This window comes from Syngnathoides biaculeatus, chromosome 4 (assembly GCF_019802595.1).
Source record: "Syngnathoides biaculeatus isolate LvHL_M chromosome 4, ASM1980259v1, whole genome shotgun sequence".
Classification (NCBI taxonomy): domain Eukaryota; kingdom Metazoa; phylum Chordata; class Actinopteri; order Syngnathiformes; family Syngnathidae; genus Syngnathoides; species Syngnathoides biaculeatus.
In genome coordinates, this window is record NC_084643.1 from 9,470,507 (window position 1) to 9,490,379 (window position 19,873).

The 19,873-nt window shown below is 42.6% G+C and overlaps 1 protein-coding gene across 1 annotated transcript; it reads right to left on the bottom strand.

Moving 5' to 3' along the window:
* Positions 1-4,465: 4,465 nt before the first annotated feature.
* Positions 4,466-18,398, bottom strand: c7a (complement component 7a). The gene is made up of 17 exons (XM_061817465.1): positions 18,361-18,398; positions 18,219-18,280; positions 18,052-18,130; positions 17,734-17,875; positions 16,382-16,526; positions 15,972-16,110; positions 14,418-14,537; positions 12,846-13,089; positions 12,062-12,216; positions 11,342-11,570; positions 9,402-9,576; positions 9,217-9,304; positions 7,555-7,687; positions 7,267-7,455; positions 6,269-6,389; positions 5,047-5,234; positions 4,466-4,973 (listed from the first exon to the last, which is right to left on the bottom strand). The coding sequence occupies exons 1-17, from the start codon at positions 18,364-18,366 to the stop codon at positions 4,771-4,773; spliced, it is 2,418 nt and encodes an 805-aa protein (XP_061673449.1). The 5' UTR covers positions 18,367-18,398; the 3' UTR covers positions 4,466-4,770.
* Positions 18,399-19,873: the final 1,475 nt, after the last annotated feature.

Sequence of the window (19,873 nt, forward strand, 5' to 3'; positions counted from 1 at the left end):
GTTGTTAGTATTGAGGGCCACTTGAAGTTACAGTGTAGTACATGCGGATGAAATACAGGAGATCATTTTACATTGTCAATAAATTTTTTTGTTATGGAAATGAAGAGACGACTGGATTGTTTATTTTCCCTTTTTTTTTTTACAATGACCACCGGGTGGAGACAAACCGTCGCTGAAGACGTTCTATTATTCTATTCGAAAACCAAATCAAGGTTTCCCATTACAATGAATGGAAAAAGAAATAATCCGCTCCAAGCCTAAAAAATGTGTTTTTTTTTTTCGAGAAGTGATTTGTTCAAAAACCGAATCAATGTTTCCCATTACAATGAGTGGAAAAATAAATAATCTGTTTCAACACTAAAAACATTTTTTTTCTACAGTTAAGTACACGCGGATGAAGTAAAGGAGATCATTTTACATTGTCAATAATTTTTTTTATTTTGGGAATAAAGAGACGACTTGATTGTTTATTTGACCTTTTTTTTTTACATCGTCCACCGGGTGGAGACAAACCGTCGCTGAAGACGTTTGGGATGAGGCGCTCCTGTCCAAAAGAAGAAGAAAAAAGGTCGCTGAGGAACAGTGATCCAAAGAACCGTCAATCGTTTTAGATCAATGCGGTGATTTTGGTCGATCGCAATGGCGTGCCGTGATGGAAAAAAAAAAAGAAGTCAGAAGGGATCTGTTCGAAAACCGAATCAAGGTTTCCCATTACAATGAATGGAAAAAGAAATAATCTGTTCCAAGCCAAAAAAAAGTGTTTGTCGAGAAGTGATTTGTTCAATAACCGAATCAAAGTTTCCCATTACAATGAGTGGAAAAATAAATAATCTGTTCCAAGCCAAAAAAAATTGTTTTTCGAGAAGTGATTTGTTGAAGAACCGAATCAATGTTTCCCATTACAATGAGTGGAAAAATAAATAATCTGTTCCAACACTATTTTTTTTTCTACAGTTAAGTACACGCGGATGAAGTACAGGAGATCATTTTACATTGTCAATAAAAAATTTTGTTATGGAAATGAAGAGACGACTCGATTGTTTATTTTCCCTTTTTTTACAACGTCCACCGGTTGGAGACAAAACCGTCGCTGAAGACGTATTGTTTAATTTCCCCGTCAATGGCTATAGATCAATGCGTCGATCACATTGGCGTGCCGTGAGAGAAAAAAAAACAACATCAGAATCAAGGTTTCCCATTACAATGAGTGGAAAAAGAAATAATCTGTTCCATACCTCAAAAATTTTGATTTTTTTTTTTTATAAATGATTTCTTCGAAAACCAAATCAATGTTTCCCATTACATTGAATGGAACAAGAAATAATCCATTTCAAGCCTAAAATATTAGTTTTTCGAGAAGTGATTTGTTCGAAAACCAAATCAATGTTTCCATTACAATGAATGGAACAAGAAATAACCCGTTCCAAGCCAAAAAAAAAAAAAAGTTTTACGAGAAGTGATTTGTACAAAAACCGAATCAATGTTTCTCATTAAAATGAGTGGAAACAGAAATAATCTGTTCCAACCCTAATTTTTTTTCTTTTTACAGTTAAGTACACGCAGATGAAGTACAGGAGATCATTTCACATTGTCACTATTTACACTGGGTGGAGACAAACCGTCGCTGAAGACGTTTGGGATGAGGCGCTCCAGTCCAAAAGAAGAAGAAAAAAGGTCGCTGAGGAACAGTGATCCAAAGAACCGTCAATCGTTTTAGATCAATGCGGTGATTTTGGTCGATCGCAATGGCGTGCCGTGATGGAAAAAAAAAAAGAAGTCAGAAGGGATCTGTTCGAAAACCGAATCAAGGTTTCCCATTACAATGAATGGAAAAAGAAATAATCTGTTCCAAGCCAAAAAAAAGTGTTTGTCGAGAAGTGATTTGTTCAAGAACCGAATCAAAGTTTCCCATTACAATGAGTGGAAAAATAAATAATCTGTTCCAAGCCAAAAAAAAATTGTTTTTCGAGAAGTGATTTGTTGAAGAACCGAATCAATGTTTCCCATTACAATGAGTGGAAAAATAAATAATCTGTTCCAACACTATTTTTTTTTCTACAGTTAAGTACACGCGGATGAAGTACAGGAGATCATTTTACATTGTCAATAAAAAATTTTGTTATGGAAATGAAGAGACGACTCGATTGTTTATTTTCCCTTTTTTTACAACGTCCACCGGTTGGAGACAAAACCGTCGCTGAAGACGTATTGTTTAATTTCCCCGTCAATGGCTATAGATCAATGCGTCGATCACATTGGCGTGCCGTGAGAGAAAAAAAAACAACATCAGAATCAAGGTTTCCCATTACAATGAGTGGAAAAAGAAATAATCTGTTCCATACCTCAAAAATTTTGATTTTTTTTTTTATAAATGATTTCTTCGAAAACCAAATCAATGTTTCCCATTACATTGAATGGAACAAGAAATAATCCATTTCAAGCCTAAAATATTAGTTTTTCGAGAAGTGATTTGTTTGAAAACCAAATCAATGTTTCCCATTACAATGAATGGAACAAGAAATAACCCGTTCCAAGCCAAAAAAAAAAAAAAGTTTTACGAGAAGTGATTTGTACAAAAACCGAATCAATGTTTCTCATTAAAATGAGTGGAAACAGAAATAATCTGTTCCAACCCTAATTTTTTTTCTTTTTACAGTTAAGTACACGCAGATGAAGTACAGGAGATCATTTTACATTGTCACTATTTACACTGGGTGGAGACAAACCGTCGCTGAAGACGTTTGGGATGAGGCGCTCCAGTCCAAAAGAAGAAGAAAAAAGGTCGCTGAGGAACCGTGATCCAAAGGACCGTCAATCGCTTAAGATCAATGCGTCGATTTTGCTCGATCGCGATGGCGTGCCGTGAGGGAAAAAAAAAACACGAGAAGGGATTTGTTCTAAAAATTAATCAAGGTTTCCCGATTTACAATGAATGGAAAAAGAAATAATCTCTTCCAAACCTAAAAAATTTATTTTTTTTCGATGTGACTTGTTTGACAACCAAATCAATGTTTCCCATTACAATGAATGGAACAAGAAATAATCCGTTTCAAGCCTAAAAAATTTAGATTTTTTCGAGAAGTGATTTGTTCGAAAACCGAATCAATGTTTCCCATTAGAATGAGTGGAAAAAGAAATAATCTGTTCCAACACTAAAAATTGTGGATTTTTTTCGATAAGTGATTTGTTCGAAAACCAAATCAATGTTTCCCATTACAATGAATGAAAAAATAAATAATCCGTTCCAAGGCTAAAAAAATTGGATTTTTTTCAAGAAGTGATTTTTTTCTAAAACTGTTTTTTCAACAGTTAAGTACATGCGGATGAGGTACAGAAGATCATTTTACTTTGTCAATAAAATTTGTTGTTAAGGAAATGAAGAGACAACTGGATTGTTTATTTTCCCTTTTTTTTATAACGTCCAGTGGGTGGAGACAAACCGTCGGTGAAGACGTTTGGGATGAGGCACTCCAGTCCAAAAGAAGAAGAAAAAAGGTTGCTGAGGAACAGTGATCCAAACTGTCAATCATTTAGATCAGTGCGTTGATTTTGGTCGGTCGTGATGGCGTGCCGTGATGGAAAAAAAAAAAACATCATAAGGGATTTGTTCGAAAACCGAATCAAGGTTTCCCATTACAATGAATGGAAAAAGAAATAATCTGTTCCAAACCTAAAAAAATGTGGATTTTTTTCGATAAGTGATTTGTTCGAAAACCAAATCAATGTTTCCCATTACAATGAATGAAATCATAAATAATCCGTTCCAAGGCTAAAAAAATTGGATTTTTTTCAAGAAGTGATTTTTTTCTAAAACCGAATCATTGTTTCCCATTACAATCATTGTAAAAAAAAAAAATAATCCATTCCAAGCCTAAAAAAATTGGATTTTTTTTTCAGAAGTGATTTGTTTGAAAATCAAATCAATGTTTCCCATTATAATGAATGGAACAAGAAATAATCAGTTCCAAGACAATTTTTTTTTCGAGAAGTGATTTTTTTAAAAAACAGAATCAATGTTTCCCATTAAAATCAATGAAAAAGAAATAATCCGTTCCAAACCTAAAAAATGTGGATTTTTTTGAGAAGTGATTTGTTCGAAAACCAAATTAATCTTTCCCATTATAATGAATGGAACAAAAAATAATCCGTTCCAAGGCCCCCCCAAAAAATTGTTTTTCGAGAAGTGATTTGTTCAAAAAACGAATCAATGTTTCCCATTACAATGAATGGAACAAGAAATAATCTGTTCAAAGCCAAAAAAAAAAAATTGTTTTTCAAGAAGTGATTTGTTCAAGAACCAAACCAATGTTTCCCATTACAATGAGTGGAAAAATAAATAATCTGTTCCAACACTAAAAAAAAATGTTTTTCGAGAAGTGATTTGTTCAAGAACCAAACCAATGTTTCCAATTACAAAGAACGGAAAAAGAAATAATCCGTTCCAAATCTAAAAAAAAGTCCGGGCACCCCTGCTTTAGATGATTGCATTTGATGCTGTTCTGAAGAGCAAAATTTTTGTTGATCACAACATCACTTGTTGATTGACAATTGTTGCAGTGATGATTTTTAGGTCATATTCGTTTTTTGGCTCTTTCAAACTCTTTGGTTGGGTTGACTAATTACGATTTCCACATACTGTATGTACAGTACACGCTAACTCCCACCTGCAGCGTGCAAATAGTCATGGACTCACTCACGTTCACCGTGCAGAAAAGAAATCCATTGTTGATTGCTGTTGCGGTTATTTATTTGAATTTTGAAGTCGGTCATTCATTCCGTCTCCCCGCGTCTTTCAGCGTCACAGGGCACGATATCCACGACAGAGACTTTTTCTCCTTTGCAGCGCCTTCGACCTACTTCACATTCATTCATGCTTCCCGTGGCAGGAGCCTCCTCGCCGGTGCGGACGCACAATTCGAACCCCGCAGTCCGACACTCTGCGCGGTCCTTACAACGACACTCCCCGCCGTGCTCTATAAGAAAGGTCAAAGAATGTGCATTTGTGTATTTTCTTGAGGTTTTGAAGAACATATTTGAAGTGCTCACCGTCGCAGGTTTGCCACATCGGACAGCGGGCGCAGCTTGAGGTTGTGCTGCGCTGCGGCCACTTGCAGGCGCTGTCCGGCGCTAACTCGACGTTGACGTTCAAACATCTCAGCGAGTGGAGTTCGCACACGCTGAGGACAACCGACCTGCCGCTGGAAACGTGGGTGGCGCACACTTCCAAAGAAGGCCTGACCACAGCGACAAAAAAATACAGAAATAAATATTAACTACTTCTACCGCACTAGCACGCTACCATTTCCACCACTACTGCTCCGATACTAGTACCACCGCTGAAAGGACATCTGTTTGAACATTCTTCAATATCGGGTATCGGTACTAGGACATACTTTATCCTTACGACTACAACATTTCTACACATATATAGAAAAAAGGGTGGGGCACTAGTAGAAAACCTAAATATTTTGGCCATGTGTTCACAAGAAGACATTTGTGTGCTACTAGTACTTCTAAACAGCAGCAGAATTGCATGCCACTATTAGTACTAGTAGCACGCAGCTGTTGTGAACACATGACTCGCACCTGTTATACTAGTGTACCGCCTTCATTCTTCTAGTGCAGTAAAGTTAGGCGGTAGTGGAAGAGTGACTGGTAAGACTACTACTAGTCTACTAGTACGCTGTAGTCCAGGGCTCAGCAACCCTTTTGAGGCTGAGGGCTACTTCGTGAGCACCGATCGTATGAAGGGCTACGTGACCTGATTGCGGCAAATTTCAGACTCAGTTCATTACACGTACATCAAATATTTTTGTTTTAATTGATTGCGGGTGTTTTAAAATTTTAAATTCACGTAAGCAAGTCAGATTCACACTTTAAAGCACAAATAATAGTAACAATTTGTGGCCTACGGTATTTTTAGAACAAACCTCGCGGGCGCCTTACATAGTCCTGGCGGGCTACCATTCGCCCGCGGGCACCGCGTTGGTGACCCCTGCTGTAGTCCATGTGCACTGTGTGTACACCTATATAAACTACAACTATTACTTCCACTACTACCACTACTACTATGACCGCTACTATATTGGATCCCACAACAGCAAGCACTACTACTGCGTATATGGCAAACACCCCCACTACTTTTACCACTACGACAGTACAATTACTAGCACCACCACACCACACCACAACGCAACTTGTGCAAGTTCCACCCCTACCTTCACAATCGCTCGTCATATTGTCACGCAGCATCTGAAAATCCCCCTACCTGCACTCGAAGGGCATCTTACAAAGACATTTTCCTCCATCCAGCTTCTCCCAAGGCTCACAGGGCGTCGTGCGGGCAAAACGTCCCTTTCGCCGAGGCTGCTGCCGCTGCTGCGTGATCACTTTAAATAACACAGAAATCGAAAACGGTCTCGCAGCCAGAACGTGAGGCAAATCTGCACAATCTAATCAAAGAGAAGGTCAGATAATATGTGTGTGGGCACTTCCTCGAAATTTTTACACCACCTAAGGCCCAAGTGTTCATCAAAAATGAGATTTTATTCCCAAAAAGTACAACATTAACATTATTGTTGTAAGCCCCTGTAACTTTATGTTAATCTTGAGTTTTTTGGATTTTTTATTTTAATGACACAACTGCACCAGGCGGCACGGTGGAACAGCTGGAAAAGCGTTGGCCTCGCAGTTCGGAGGTCCCCGGGTTCAATTCCGGACCCGCCAGTTGTGGAGTTTGCATGTTCTCCCCGTGCCTGCGCTGGTTTCCTCCGGCCACTCCAATATCCCCCCCAAAAAACATGCGACATTCATTGGACACTCTAAATTGCCCCGAAGTGTGATTGTGAGTGCGGCTGTTTGTCTCCACGTGCCCTGGGATTGGCTGGCGACCAGTTCAGGGTGTACCCCGCCCGTTGACAGCTGGGATAGGCCCCAGCGCTCCCCGCGACCCTTGTGAAAATGGATGGACAACTGAACCGTAGTCTGCAGTAATTCTTTGAAGTGCCACTAGAGGGTAACCGGACTATATCGGTTCGATTGATTGGCTGTAATGTCCTAATTCCCGGATCAATTCAGTGATCCCAAAATGAAGACGTTAGGGCTGACACAAGGTCATCTAGTTCCACCGTGTAGTTCGCTCCCCCTCAATCTTGTGTGTTTTGTTTGTTTGTTCTGGTCTCGTTTCCACGCAGCTCCTTCGAAACACGCGACTATAATTCCAAACACAGCAAATATGAGTGGCAACGGCTGGCTGGCTAAATGTACCTTCACTGCATTCAAAATTTGTAGGGTCTGGAGAGAACTTGACTTTGCTGTCACAAACAATCCTGGAGTCACCCAGAAGTTGTTTTCCCCGAGGGCAAGACAGGGTCACCGTCTCTCCGATGCCGTAGGACGCCTCCAGCGGGTGGACGATGATGTCATGAGCGAGGGACCACAGCTTGCACCTCGGCCCTGGAAGGACAACCAAAAGTTGAACGCAACAAATCACCAAACGACGACGATGACACGGCGAAAAGAAAAACATCAATAAATCCATGACAATGCGCTCACAGTTGCACAATCCTGGCATGGCGGACCACTTTTGATTGGCTGAACATTCCAACATGTTCTGTCCAAAGAGGTGGTACTGGCCGGTGCATTTGTATTCAACCTCGCTACCCACAAGGTACACATCTTTTGGTTCCTGTCAGGAAGGATCAAATTCATTGAAATGACATGATTCAGTTCTGCCCCCCCCCCCCCATAATACAACATTTTTTGTAACTTTTTTTTTTTTTTAAGAATGAAAGACTCAAAATAGCACAGAATTGCATAAACATACAATAGAACTTCATAAATGAGAATGTAAGCTGCTTTTCTAAACAAGTAGGGCTATTATTATGATAATTATTATTACATATTATTATTGAAACGGTAACTACACCACAAACTATGGTCCCCGATTCTTTTAAATAATGCAAACGACCGCTGTCAGAGTTTGGTCCGCATTGGCGACAATAAGTCGGACTCATTTCCTTGGACTCCACCAAGGCTGCCCGTTGTCACTGATTTTGTTCACAACTTTTATGGATAAAATTTCCAAGTGCATCCGAGGCAAAGAGGCTGTCCGGTTCGGTGGCCTCAGCATCGCATCTCGGCTCTTTGCAGATGATGCGATTCTGATGGCTTCATCAGGCCGTGCTCTCCAACGCTCGCTGGATTGGTTCGCAGCAGAGTCTGAAGTGGCTGGGATGAGAATCAGCTCCTCAAAATCTGAGACCATGGTCCTCAGTCAGAAAAGGGTGGCGTGCCCTCTCTGGGTCGGGGATGAGATCCTGCCCCAAGTGGAGGAGTTCAAGTATCTTGGGGTCTTGTTCATGAGTGAGGGAAGTACAGATCGACAGACGGATCGGTGCAGCGTCTGCTCGGATGCGGACTTTGTATCAGTCCATTGTGGTGAAGAGGGAGCTAAGTCGAAAGGCCAAACTCTCAATTTACCAGTGGATCTACGTTCCTACCCTCACCTATGGGCATGAGCTGTGGGTCGTGACTGAAAGAACAAGATTCCAGACACAAGCGGCCGAAATGAATTTCCTCCGCAGGGTATCCGGGCTCTCCCTTAGAGAAGCTCGGTCATCCGGGAAGAACTCAGTTTCGAGTCGCTGCTCCTCCGCATTGAGAGGAGCCAAGATGAGGTGGCTGGGGCATCTGATCCGGATGCCTCCCGGACGCCTCCCCGGTGAGGTGTTCTGGGCACGTCCCACCGCAAAGAGACCTTGGGGAGGATCCAGGACACGCTGGAGAGACTATGTCTCTCGGCTGGCCTGGGAACGCCTCGGAATCCCTCCAGAAGAGCTGGAAGAAGTGGCTGGGGAAAGGGAAGTCTGGGTATCTCTGCTGAAGCTACTTCCCCGCGACCCGACCTGGAGAAGTGATACAAAATGGAAGGATGGAAGGATAACGCAAAATTCATTTAGCAACATTATGTTAAAAAATAAATGGCAGATTTTTTTTTTTTCAAAAAAAGCTCAATAAGTGTCCACGTAGCTCTACCTCATCACACAAAGATGTTAGTCTCTCTGTCCAGATGTATCTCTTCAACATACTTCCTTGACACCAATTACTGTTATCTTTGCAGCCAGTGTGGCATCAGGTTTTTAAAAAAAGAGCACAAAAACCAAACGTGTGATGTTGTGACTAGGGAACTGCAAATGGGTCTGAGTCGTACTTTACCAGAACGTAGCCATTGACGAGCGCAGGCGGAGTCCCACATGTTGGTATTGCTGGTGCTGTTGGTTCAAGGCATTGGGGCTCCGATATTCTGGTGAAAATAAAAAAGCACAACAAAGCTTTTTTTTTATTATTATGAATTCTGAAAATATGAAATATGAAAGATTGAAAAGTCGAAGGTGAATGACTTGAAGTGCTCCGTGTGGTCGCAGTCAAACGCGGTGTCGACGCTGTGGCCTTTACACAGCTGGCCGGTACCCCGGGGAGGGGGGTGGGAGCACGAGCGGCTTCGCGACTTCTGACCCCCGGAACACGCGGACCACGCGGACCAGCAGGACCAGCTGCCGTCAGTCACGTCCGTTTCTGCAAACACGGTGACAAAACAAATACTGCGGCCTTCCTTATGCAATGACGAACTTTATTTGGGAACTTTTTCTTCTCGTACTTGTACTTGTACTTGTAGTTGAGCGTGCTGCTGTCCTGCGTTTTCTGGGAGTGTGGCGACTTTGGTTTGAATTCCCAAATATGCTTTCAACCACTACTACTATAAACATACTGTATTTACTCCATGAGGGAAATGAGATTGTCTTAGCAGGAATATTCACATATAAACAAGTACACTGTACTCGTATGAACATTAAGGCAAGCAACCAACAAAGTAAAAACAAATACATGAACAGCATATGGGAGGAATTCAAAGAAATTTCCAAGCAAGAAGCCAAAGAAGCAAAACAAAAGATTAAGATTTTGCATATCGGTGTTTTGCAAGTAACTGTCGTGTAACTATGTGTGCAAACTGAGAACTTTAATAGTGCTCATGGCATCTATTACTAATCTATTACTTATACATCTTTTGTGGGGTTGAAAAGCTTCTACTGGTGCTACTAGTGGTGACATAGAGTATGCTTATTAGCTGGGGTTATACAACTAAAATACTGCCACTAGCACCATTACTACTACTATTACCAGCACTCTCATTCGAGAGACCACATGAGACGGGGAAAGCTGCAGCCGAGATTCAAATCCAGGACCTGACAACTGTGACACAGAGATGCTAACCACTACTACAGCACGCTCGATTCCGTACACCAGTGGTGCATAATTTTTTTTTTTTTTCATCTTGGAGGGCGGGGGGGGGGGGGGGGGTGATGTTAATGCTCCCAAACCATTTACACACATCTCATCCTGCACATTCTACTTTGGGTTGAGACCGGACTTTCCCACTCGAAAAAGAGTTTAACCACTTTTTCTTTGATCGTTCACATACTGCGACAGTCATTGCGTCTTAAAACAACACAATTTCTTTTTTAACTTTCTCCATTAATACCGAAAGTAAACATGAGCGCCATGTCTAGCTCGTCTTTGCTCTACGTTGCCCAGACTGTGTTGCTAACTAAAGCGGCGGTGGTGGACGCTGTCATTATAACACACATTGACGGGCTGCGTAACATTTGTAATTATGAGTGTACGTCTTTAAGAGCGGGGGTGTAAGGTAAGCTAGGACAAAGAGAGTGTGATGGAGCAGCGGTAGTTGTTAGATGTTAGAGAAATTTCCGATTGCTGCCTAAAAGAAGCCAGTGGCTTCATCTTTTCAATTTTTACAGTCCGTATGTGAATTGTGCTGTTGGATGTAACAACCAGTCATCCCTCACTCATTGAATCTCTTTTTTTTTTGCGCGCAATGCACAATATCTGCGAAGAGACTGTATCAGTGGTGCACAATTGCGCAGGCGCGGAGTTTAGAGGGAACATTGGCTGACTTCTTTTTTTTTTTTTCGGCACGCCGTCCCGCGATCGACCAAGACTGCCTCGCGATCGATGCATTGAGCACCTCTGCCGTAGAACGTATTGTGGAAAAGGAATATGTAGTTTCAAATGTGCATCTTTATCTCATAATGTACACAACATTGATCTTCACTTGTATACGTACTCATGTTATTGATAAAATGAAACACAATAGTGAAGCATTTATAAAGGATTTGGTGTTAAACGGTAATTAAAAATCGGTACCGCTTTGCAATAACGATGCCCTGAGAGGATTTTTGTCTTTTGTAACTTCATGTAACCATCATCCTTTTGTCCACCGGTACATAAATGTGACAAAAATAAAACAAGGTATTAAACCCACGTTGCTGACCCGTCCTCTCAAGTCCGTTCTCACAGGCCGGCCCTGACGTGCCGGGCTTGCAAATACACTTGCACAGGCCTTCCTCCATGACAGCCAGGCCGTTGTTCCCACAAGGACGGCAGTGGCACGCGTCGCTCTCGCGAAGGTACTCCTCCAAGGCCCGGTCCAGGTTAAACCTCTTGAGCTCGCCGCACGGAACCTCCTTAACCAGCTCTGACAGCCGCCTCAGCTGACCAAAGATACGGTGGAGACATTCATACTTATATGGTTCATATTTTCACAAATATGTATTTCGAATCAAGGAATGAAATAAAATGGTCTCAAACTTGAATGTGCATTAAAACCAACAAACCAGGGTGAATATTGTGCAAGCGGAATATAAAGTTGAGTCGAACTGAGTAATATTTGAACCGCATATCAATAATCAGACCTATCAGTCATCGTCACGAGGCATTTTTTGAAATTGTTTCATGCACATATTCAACCACATTAAATGAGTACATGGCATTTTGTGTATCACAATGAATGGGATTTTTTTGTGCGTACACATTCTCTTCAAACGCCACTGTAAACTTCAGCTTTACAGATACCACGCCCACTGTTCAGGTGATGTGTTTTGTCATCCGTCTTAGATAAGAACGGGATTCATATGTTGCAGTCCCCCACAACCCGAAACTAAAACTGAGGAATCTATTTGGGGCGTGGCGCTCGTTCACTTACCTTCGGTCTGATGACTTTTGGGTGTGAGCGCAGGGAGCGGGTCCACTCGGCGGACACGTCCCAGCCTTTGGAATCGTCTTTCTGCATCGTGGAAATGATCTTGACATCTCCTCCTTCCACTTTCAGCTGCTGCGCTTCAAAGCCTCTTCCAGCAACTTTGAAATGATAGCATTAGTATTTAGTCCCAATTCTCTCTTCTCTTCATTTTGTAAACTTGCACTGGTTCTGGTCATTGTATGTGAATGTGAGATTTTTATTTTTTTTTTTTCTGGACAGATTTTGGACCCCTATGTGTCGCTATGTCAATCTAATCTGCCCAGATTCTGCTACAGATTAAGTAGTAAGGCTGACGTCACGTTAACTATACTGTAATAACAACGGAACCGTTTATTTAGCAGCTTTCGTTCTCGCAGGGGCCACGGCAGAATTTTTACTCTCCACCGATTGGTTGGTCAGAGCAAAAATTTGGGAATAGCAAAACACGTTCTCGCACAGCATCTTTGGTAAATATTGTGCATTTCGTGTAAGTGTTTTGTTTTTGGCACGTTGTTCGAGAAAGGTTGATTCTGAACTGCGCCGTAGTTACGTGCTGTTGTATTGCATTTTTCTACAGCGTTTTTCGGGTTTTGTAAATGTGACGTGTTGCTACAGCTACAAAGAGGTGGATTAAGTCAAATAAATCCACACTGAGGACCAATTCCGCCGCTGCTTGTAACGCAAAGCCCAAACATGAACGCAAGCTGACAATTTATGAGTCAGGTCGCGAAATGAACACAACCCTTACACTTCTGTCTCTGCATTTCCGGAGTGGCGGCGGCAAACACTGTGACGACGCCTCCCAAGCCTCCTTCCGAGAAATAGTGTGTTCCAAAAGTCTCCAGCAACTTCCTGTAGGCGGCGTAGTTGTAGACCAGCGGCAGTTGGGCCAAGGCCTTCCAAAAGCTCTCGGTTAAGGGGATGTACTGGGGAGACTCTGCTTGAAATTGGGCCACCTCCATGATAGATTTTGAAACCAGCATTTTGTGCTCCTAGAAAGAGCCAAATCAACGTGAATACAATTCCTCTTTCGTTTTGCCGAGAACCCTCGAAACTCATTCATTGCCACCGACAGATTTTGAAATCAAATATCCACGTAATCATGGAAGGGATAGAAAAATGTTGGATACACAGCGTTTGCCAAAATGGACCTTTCCGACCTGTCAATCACTCGTTCAATAATAGCCAATCAGATAGCCGCATTGTCTTAACCCCTGCCTTGACACGCTCCTCTCGCCGTATTCTTCCCACAAGAAATGTTGGTTGTCAATAGCGTGCGCTTGGAAAAGTTAATGTTACAAAGAAAATGGTCCTGAGATGCGCTTGGGGAACGTGCAATTCTGATGAAAGATATTCGGCTAGAGTGATTCATTTTCCAAAGCCTAAAACACCGTTGACGAAGTGGCTAACGATGGATTAAGGCTCGCGGAAGAGCGCAAATGTGGACAATATCAACAAACACAAGGATTTATGTTCCAAGGTACGTGAGGGAGAAGTATCTTCTCTGAGTTTGATTTCATTATTATCAGTGCTTTATACATTGCAGGAGAGCAACTTTCACTTTGTTTGTGTGTCACTGACCTGCTGAATGAAGTGTGTCATGTTTTATGCCGAAGAGTCGGGTTAGTGATACGTAAATGCGCGATGTCTCATGCAAGAGAAATGCCTATTTGCCTATTTGGATGACATCAGACTTTTAAGACAGAGCACTGGGTTCGGTTACGGGCCAAATCAAAAGTTTTTCATCTGGTGACTACGATACTGACTTCAGTTAATCACCATTGTTGAAATGCATTTGTAGAGAATCGAACCTAACTCACTTATAAAGACGACACCGATATTACTCGTCATCTTTCCAAGTAAACAGTACTCACCCTGCTTTACATGCGCAGTACGATTCCACTATTTTATCCTGTTGGAATTCAATATGAAGTTTGCGAGGCTTCAAACTTTTTTTGCATCGATCGGCAACGTTTCGCTGTAACTCTGACATTGCGTCCTGCTCCGTCCAAGATCTTAATTCTGTGTACATATCCTTGCGTGAAACAATTGAGACCTCTCTCTAGAACTCTGTTGGACAATTCTGACGCATTTGGCAAAAAACATACCACAATATTAACTGCGATAGAGAATCCACTTCAAACCTGTTCTGTTCAGTCGCCATTTTCGAAGCTTGTGGGACATGAGAAATGTAGCTAAGGTGTGGGGGGGGGCTTAAGATCGCCAGTCGGAAAGTTCCAATGGTTAGTTTTGGGCCATGTTGAGTACTCCATGAAGGCAATTCAGTCTCTGATGTCTGACTTTCATTTTTTCATCATACCTGAGTCATGTCACTTGTCAGACGAAGGTCACGAGGGTGTAATCCACTTGCAGACATTTCCTTCGCGTATTGCCATGGACTGGTGAACGTCTCCTCGCTGAACTCACTTTCCACATTAACCTGGAGACAAGCATTCATTTCCGTTATAATCACGAACGCCGCAGCTTTTAATTCAAGCAGTAATTGTCAGTTCTGTCGCCCCCTCGGATGGAATTCAGTAGTACAACTATGGCGTTTATTCATTTTTGAAGGACAGCCCACGCGGACAAAGATGAATTCTTCAGAAACGGCAATTGTTTTGTTTGTTTTGGGCGATCGTTGCTTCAACGTTGCTGAACATTGTTTATTTTATGTTGAGGCACCTTGTTGGGCAGCTTAGGGGTTCTCGGGAAGCTGTACGGATTTCAGCCCATATTTAAATTGGGGAGAAAGAGTGATCCAATCAGAACAAAGCCCATTTACGTCACATAATGAGGAATCCGAATAGCATTTTAGACATTTCCAACTTAAATTATGTTGCGAAGGAAATCAAAATTGCATAGAAAAACAGGAATGGAAGGGGACCTTTAATACATGTATTTATTTAGTTTTTTTACATATTTGTAGTTTTTTTTAATCAACTTATGTATAACCAAAATACACTATTTTGGGTATTTCTATTCATTTTATGCTTTCTATGCATTTTATTTAATTCACTCACTATTATTAAACATAACAACAACAAATACACTTTGACTAAAAATTGAACTTCATATGTATTTCCAATTTGTATTTTTTATTTAGTTTAATTTTTTTATTTTGAATTGATCTATGTTTTTTTTTTTTTTAACTTAACTTTACACATTACAAGCTTGAGAGTAGGCGGCAGGCTGTGAAAATGTTTAGAGCGTTGGCCTCACAGATTTGAGTACCCGGGGTTCAATCCCGACCCCGCATGTTCTCCCTGTCCTTGCGTGGGTTTTTTCCGGGTGGGCACTCCGGTTTCCTCCCACATCCCAAAAACATGCAACATTAACTGGACACTCTAAATTGCCCCTAGGTGTGATTGTGAGTGCGGCTGTTTGTCTCCATGTGCCTTGCGATTGCCTGGCAACAAGTTCAGGGTGTACCCCGCCTCTTGCCTGTTGACAGCTTGGATATGCTCCTGCAATCCTGCGACCCTCGTGAGGATAAGCAGCTCAGAAAATGGGCGGACGGAAGTTCAGAGTGTAATTTTCTGAAATGTTTCCTATGATAGGAAAAGTATTTCTATGCACTATCACTAATCAATATTTTTAAATGTAAAAATCCACAGAAGAGTTCCCTAACTCATCATTTTGTTATAAAGCTACAGAGAATCGAAAACATCTGCCCCAGAAAAGAAAAAAAAAAGATCCCCCATGACCTTGCGTTCGTTGCATTCTGATCCCGTTGGTCGTGCTTTCCTGGGAAAGCCGATTGCACAACAGTTTTGGCTGTACAATACGCAGAGAGACAAACTTTGGCAAAAACAATTCAATACGATTCCCTTATCTCGTTGGATCGCAGATTCGCGGGCACGTTGAAGTGACCAACCTTGAATATCAACTGGGTGGTACTTAGAGGGAGTCGGAATAAAGCCTTGTGAAAGCCACTGTAAAAGGAGCGACACCGGCCCCCAAAACTTTTTGTGTCGATGACACTGCCACGGCTCGTTCCTGACACCACATCAAACCTGCAGAGAAAGGACAAGTAAACACTGTAATTGCTACAATTCTGTCTATAAACATAATTCAAACAAAAACAAAATCAAACGATCAAATGTTATTCGGCCAAGTAAGTACAGTATTCGAATGCTAAGTAAAACATATGTTTAGACTTGCCCAAAATGGTTCGGACATTTGAAGGTAAAAAACTGAATTCTTAGAGTAAACACGTCCAATTGAGAAGTTTTAGGGGATTCAGCTCACGTTCATCCACACACGTATGTACAGAATTTCACTTGCCCGGTTCCCAGGAGCTCGATGTTGGGTGGGAGTTGATCATTTGGACAAGTGATGTATCTCCTGGTATGATCGCAGTCATGCTCGTCGTCGCCGTCGTCGCAGTCCAAGTCTCCGTTACACAGCAGAGATCGGCTCAGGCACTTCCCTGGAGGCCGAGAGACGCTTCAGGTATTTGATGCGACTTCAAATTCCGTGCCTTTCCGGTCATAACATTTTAAAACGTTCGCTATGTTGCCCTCTTCAATTCTATTTGAATGTGAATATGGCAATGCACCCCCAGCCTAGCGTACTCTACCACTAAAAGCATACATTTTAAGTAGAAAAATAAATATCTTTATTCAATTATTTTATTATATAAAGTATGTACTCTTTACACGTATTTCTACTGTGCAGTTTAATATCAGGAAAAGCAAAAAAAAAAAAAAATGCTTTAAAAAGTCAAAATTTTTTGGGCTTGGAATGCATTATTTCTTTTTGCATTCATTGTATTGGGAAACATCGATTCGGTTTTCGAACAATTCACTTTTCGAACCGTTTTCTGGAACGGATTGTGGTCGAGAACCGAGGCATCACTGAATTTTGAAAATCCTCCCACAAGCTTCACACAATAGTTGGCAGAAATTTGGGGACATTGCTATTGGGAGAACTGCTTTGAGCCACGGTAGTCGGCCGCCTCGTGAGCACATCCTTATTCGGGTCCCACCGGTGTCAATAGGAGTCAGATCAGGGCTTTGCGACGGCCACCGTAAAACAAAACTTGGCAAAACGTTCTTATCCTTAAGTCACTTGGTAACCATGTTCGGTAGCATGCTTCGAGTCATTGTCCATTTGGAAGAGCCATTTGCGCTCAAGCCAACTGGCCGGTGTCTTGAAATGTTGCTTCAGTATTACCATAAAATGTTCTTTCCTCGTGATGCAATTGAGTTTGTGAGGAGCATCCGTGCATCCTTCAGCAAAAGAACCCCACGACATAATGCTGCTACAACCTCATTTCATAGTAGGGACGGTGTTCTCAGGCTCGCGAGCTTCCCCTTCTTTCCTCCAAACGCAACAATGCTCAAAAAGGTCAGAGTTCAGTTTTACTTGTGTCAGACCACAGGGCATGTCTTCCAAAAAAAGGAATTTGTCCCCGAGTGTACAGTATTAGCAATCGGGAATCTGTTTGTTTGTTTTTTTGAGAAATGGCTTCTTCCTGGCAGAGTGGCCTCTCAGCCCAAATGTTGACACGATACTCGTCGCATTTTGGATAATGGGTCAAAAGTGTCAAAATGTTAGATCAATATCATTTTAATGTAAGCTCAAGTTCATTTCCGCTTCCACTTTACTACAGCCACACAGAATTTATAACCGACCTGATCGACAGCGAAACCTGTTTCCACATCCATCCGCTAGAGGGCAGCTCTTTGTCGGGTTGCAGGATCTGGTCTCTGTTCGATCCCCATCACACGGGTTCCCTCTTAACTGGGCATACACGAGTATCCTTCGACTTCTGCTCTGTAGTGCCAGATGCGGTGCAACGATCAGGGTTAGGGTTAGGGTTAGGGTTAGGGTGAAGAAGTTGTAAAGTGTCCCACATCCAACACATGGAAATTAAACATTATTTAGACTTCATAGCTTGGCATAACTTTTTTTTTTTTAAATCTCTGATAAGTGTCGATATGCGGCCTGACCTGTAACTGGGTGCAGCCATCGCACTCGGACCAGTCTTCAAATGGCCCCCACTGGCAATGCACCGTCTCCTCACTTGACCTGGCGAGGAATTCATCAATATTCATATTTGTCTCGTACGTGTCACGAAACATAAAAACAACGGATGAAAAGTTGCACGCGGAGGTACCTTTCGAGACAGGATAGGAACAGCAACCATGGCAACACAACTGCGCAGAAGCATGCTGTGTTCTAAAAAACACATAAAGGTATCATACTAATATAGTGCGCGCATGTGTGTGTATGAAATATGAGCATGCTAAGCCTCTTACCTTCATCGTGTGAGAAAGAGGACCAACGATGAACTCAAATGAACACTAGAGTTTTGCACTTGCTCTTTGATTGTGCAAATAAATAGTGTGTGTGCGTGTGTGTGTGTGTGTGTGTGTGTGTGTGTGGTGTGTGTGTGTGTGACGGACATGGCTAGTGAATTTCAGATTGGAGATTGCTCACTTGATATAATTTAGTTTCATCTCGCGTTCTAAGTTGTGGAATGAGCTTTTTTTCTGATAATATTGTTTTGAACTTGTTTTCTTCCCACATCCGCAAAACCTTCATTGATTGGGCACTCTAAATTGCCCCGAGGTGTGGTTGTGAGTGCGACTCTTGTCTGTCTCTATGTGCCCTGCGATTAGCTGGCGGCCAGTTCAGGGTGTACCCCGCCTCCCGCCCGAAGATAGCTGGGACTGGCTCCAGCACTCCTGCGACCCTCGTGAGGATAAGAAGCTCAGAAGAAATTATAGGCGGCACAGTACCGAAGCTGTAGAGCGTTGGCCTCACAGTTCTGAGGGCCGGGGGTTCAAATCCCAGCCCTCCCTGTGTGGAGTTTGCATGTTCTCCCCATGTCTGCGTGGGTTTTCTCCGGGTGGGCACTCCGGTTTCCTCCCACATCCCCAAAAAATGCATTGATTGGACACTCTAAATTGCCCCGTTAGTGTGATTGTGAGTGCGACTGCCGTCTGTCTCCATGTGCCCTGCGATTGGCTGGCGACCAGTTCAGGGTGTACCCCGCCCTCCTGCCCCATGACAGCCGGGATTGGCCTTGTGTTTGACACCACTGGTGTAACTATTATGCAAACAATATATATATATATATATATATATATATAGAGCGACACATTGCAGAGAGAGAGAGAGAGAGAGAGAGAGAGAGAGAGAGAGCGACACATTGCAGTTATATTTTGGAGTTTGTGTGTATCTATCTATCTATCTATCTATCTATCTATCTATCTATCTATCTATCTATCTATCTATCTATCTATCTATCTATCTATCTATCTATCTATCTATCTATCTATCTATCTATCTATCTATCTATCTATCTACGTTCCTGCAAGATCCCGGATACAAGCGGCCGAAATGAGTTTCCTCCTCCGCCGGGTGTCCGGGCTCTCCCTTAGAGAACGGGTGAGAAGCTCGGTCACCCGGGAGGGGCTCGGTGTTGAGCCGCTGCTCCTCCGCATTGAGAGGAGCCAGATGAGGTCGCTGGGGCATCTGATCGGGATGCCTCCCGGACGCCTCCCCGGTGAGGTGTTTCAGGCACGTCCCACCGGAAAGAGACCCCGAGGACGACCCGGGAGACGCTGGAGAGACTATGTCTCTCGGCTGGCTTGGGAACGCGTCGGGGTCCTTCCGGAAGAGCTGGAAGAAGTGGCTGGGGAAAGGGAAGTCTGGGTATCCCTGCTGAAGCTACTTCCCCCCCGACCCGACCCAGAAAAGCGGTAGATAATGGATGGATGGATGCTGGTTTTACGGTTTGGCTCGGACCATCTCAGACGAGCTCGG

Bases quoted from the DNA above. Each gene is read 5' to 3' on its own strand.
- c7a (XM_061817465.1), bottom strand. The intron at 17,876-18,051 runs GTCAGGCCGCAT...CTGGCACTACAG, and splicing joins ATGGCTGCACCCAGTTACAG to AGCAGAAGTCGAAGGATACT. The intron at 4,974-5,046 runs GTGAGCACTTCA...CCTTTCTTATAG, and splicing joins GATGTGGCAAACCTGCGACG to AGCACGGCGGGGAGTGTCGT.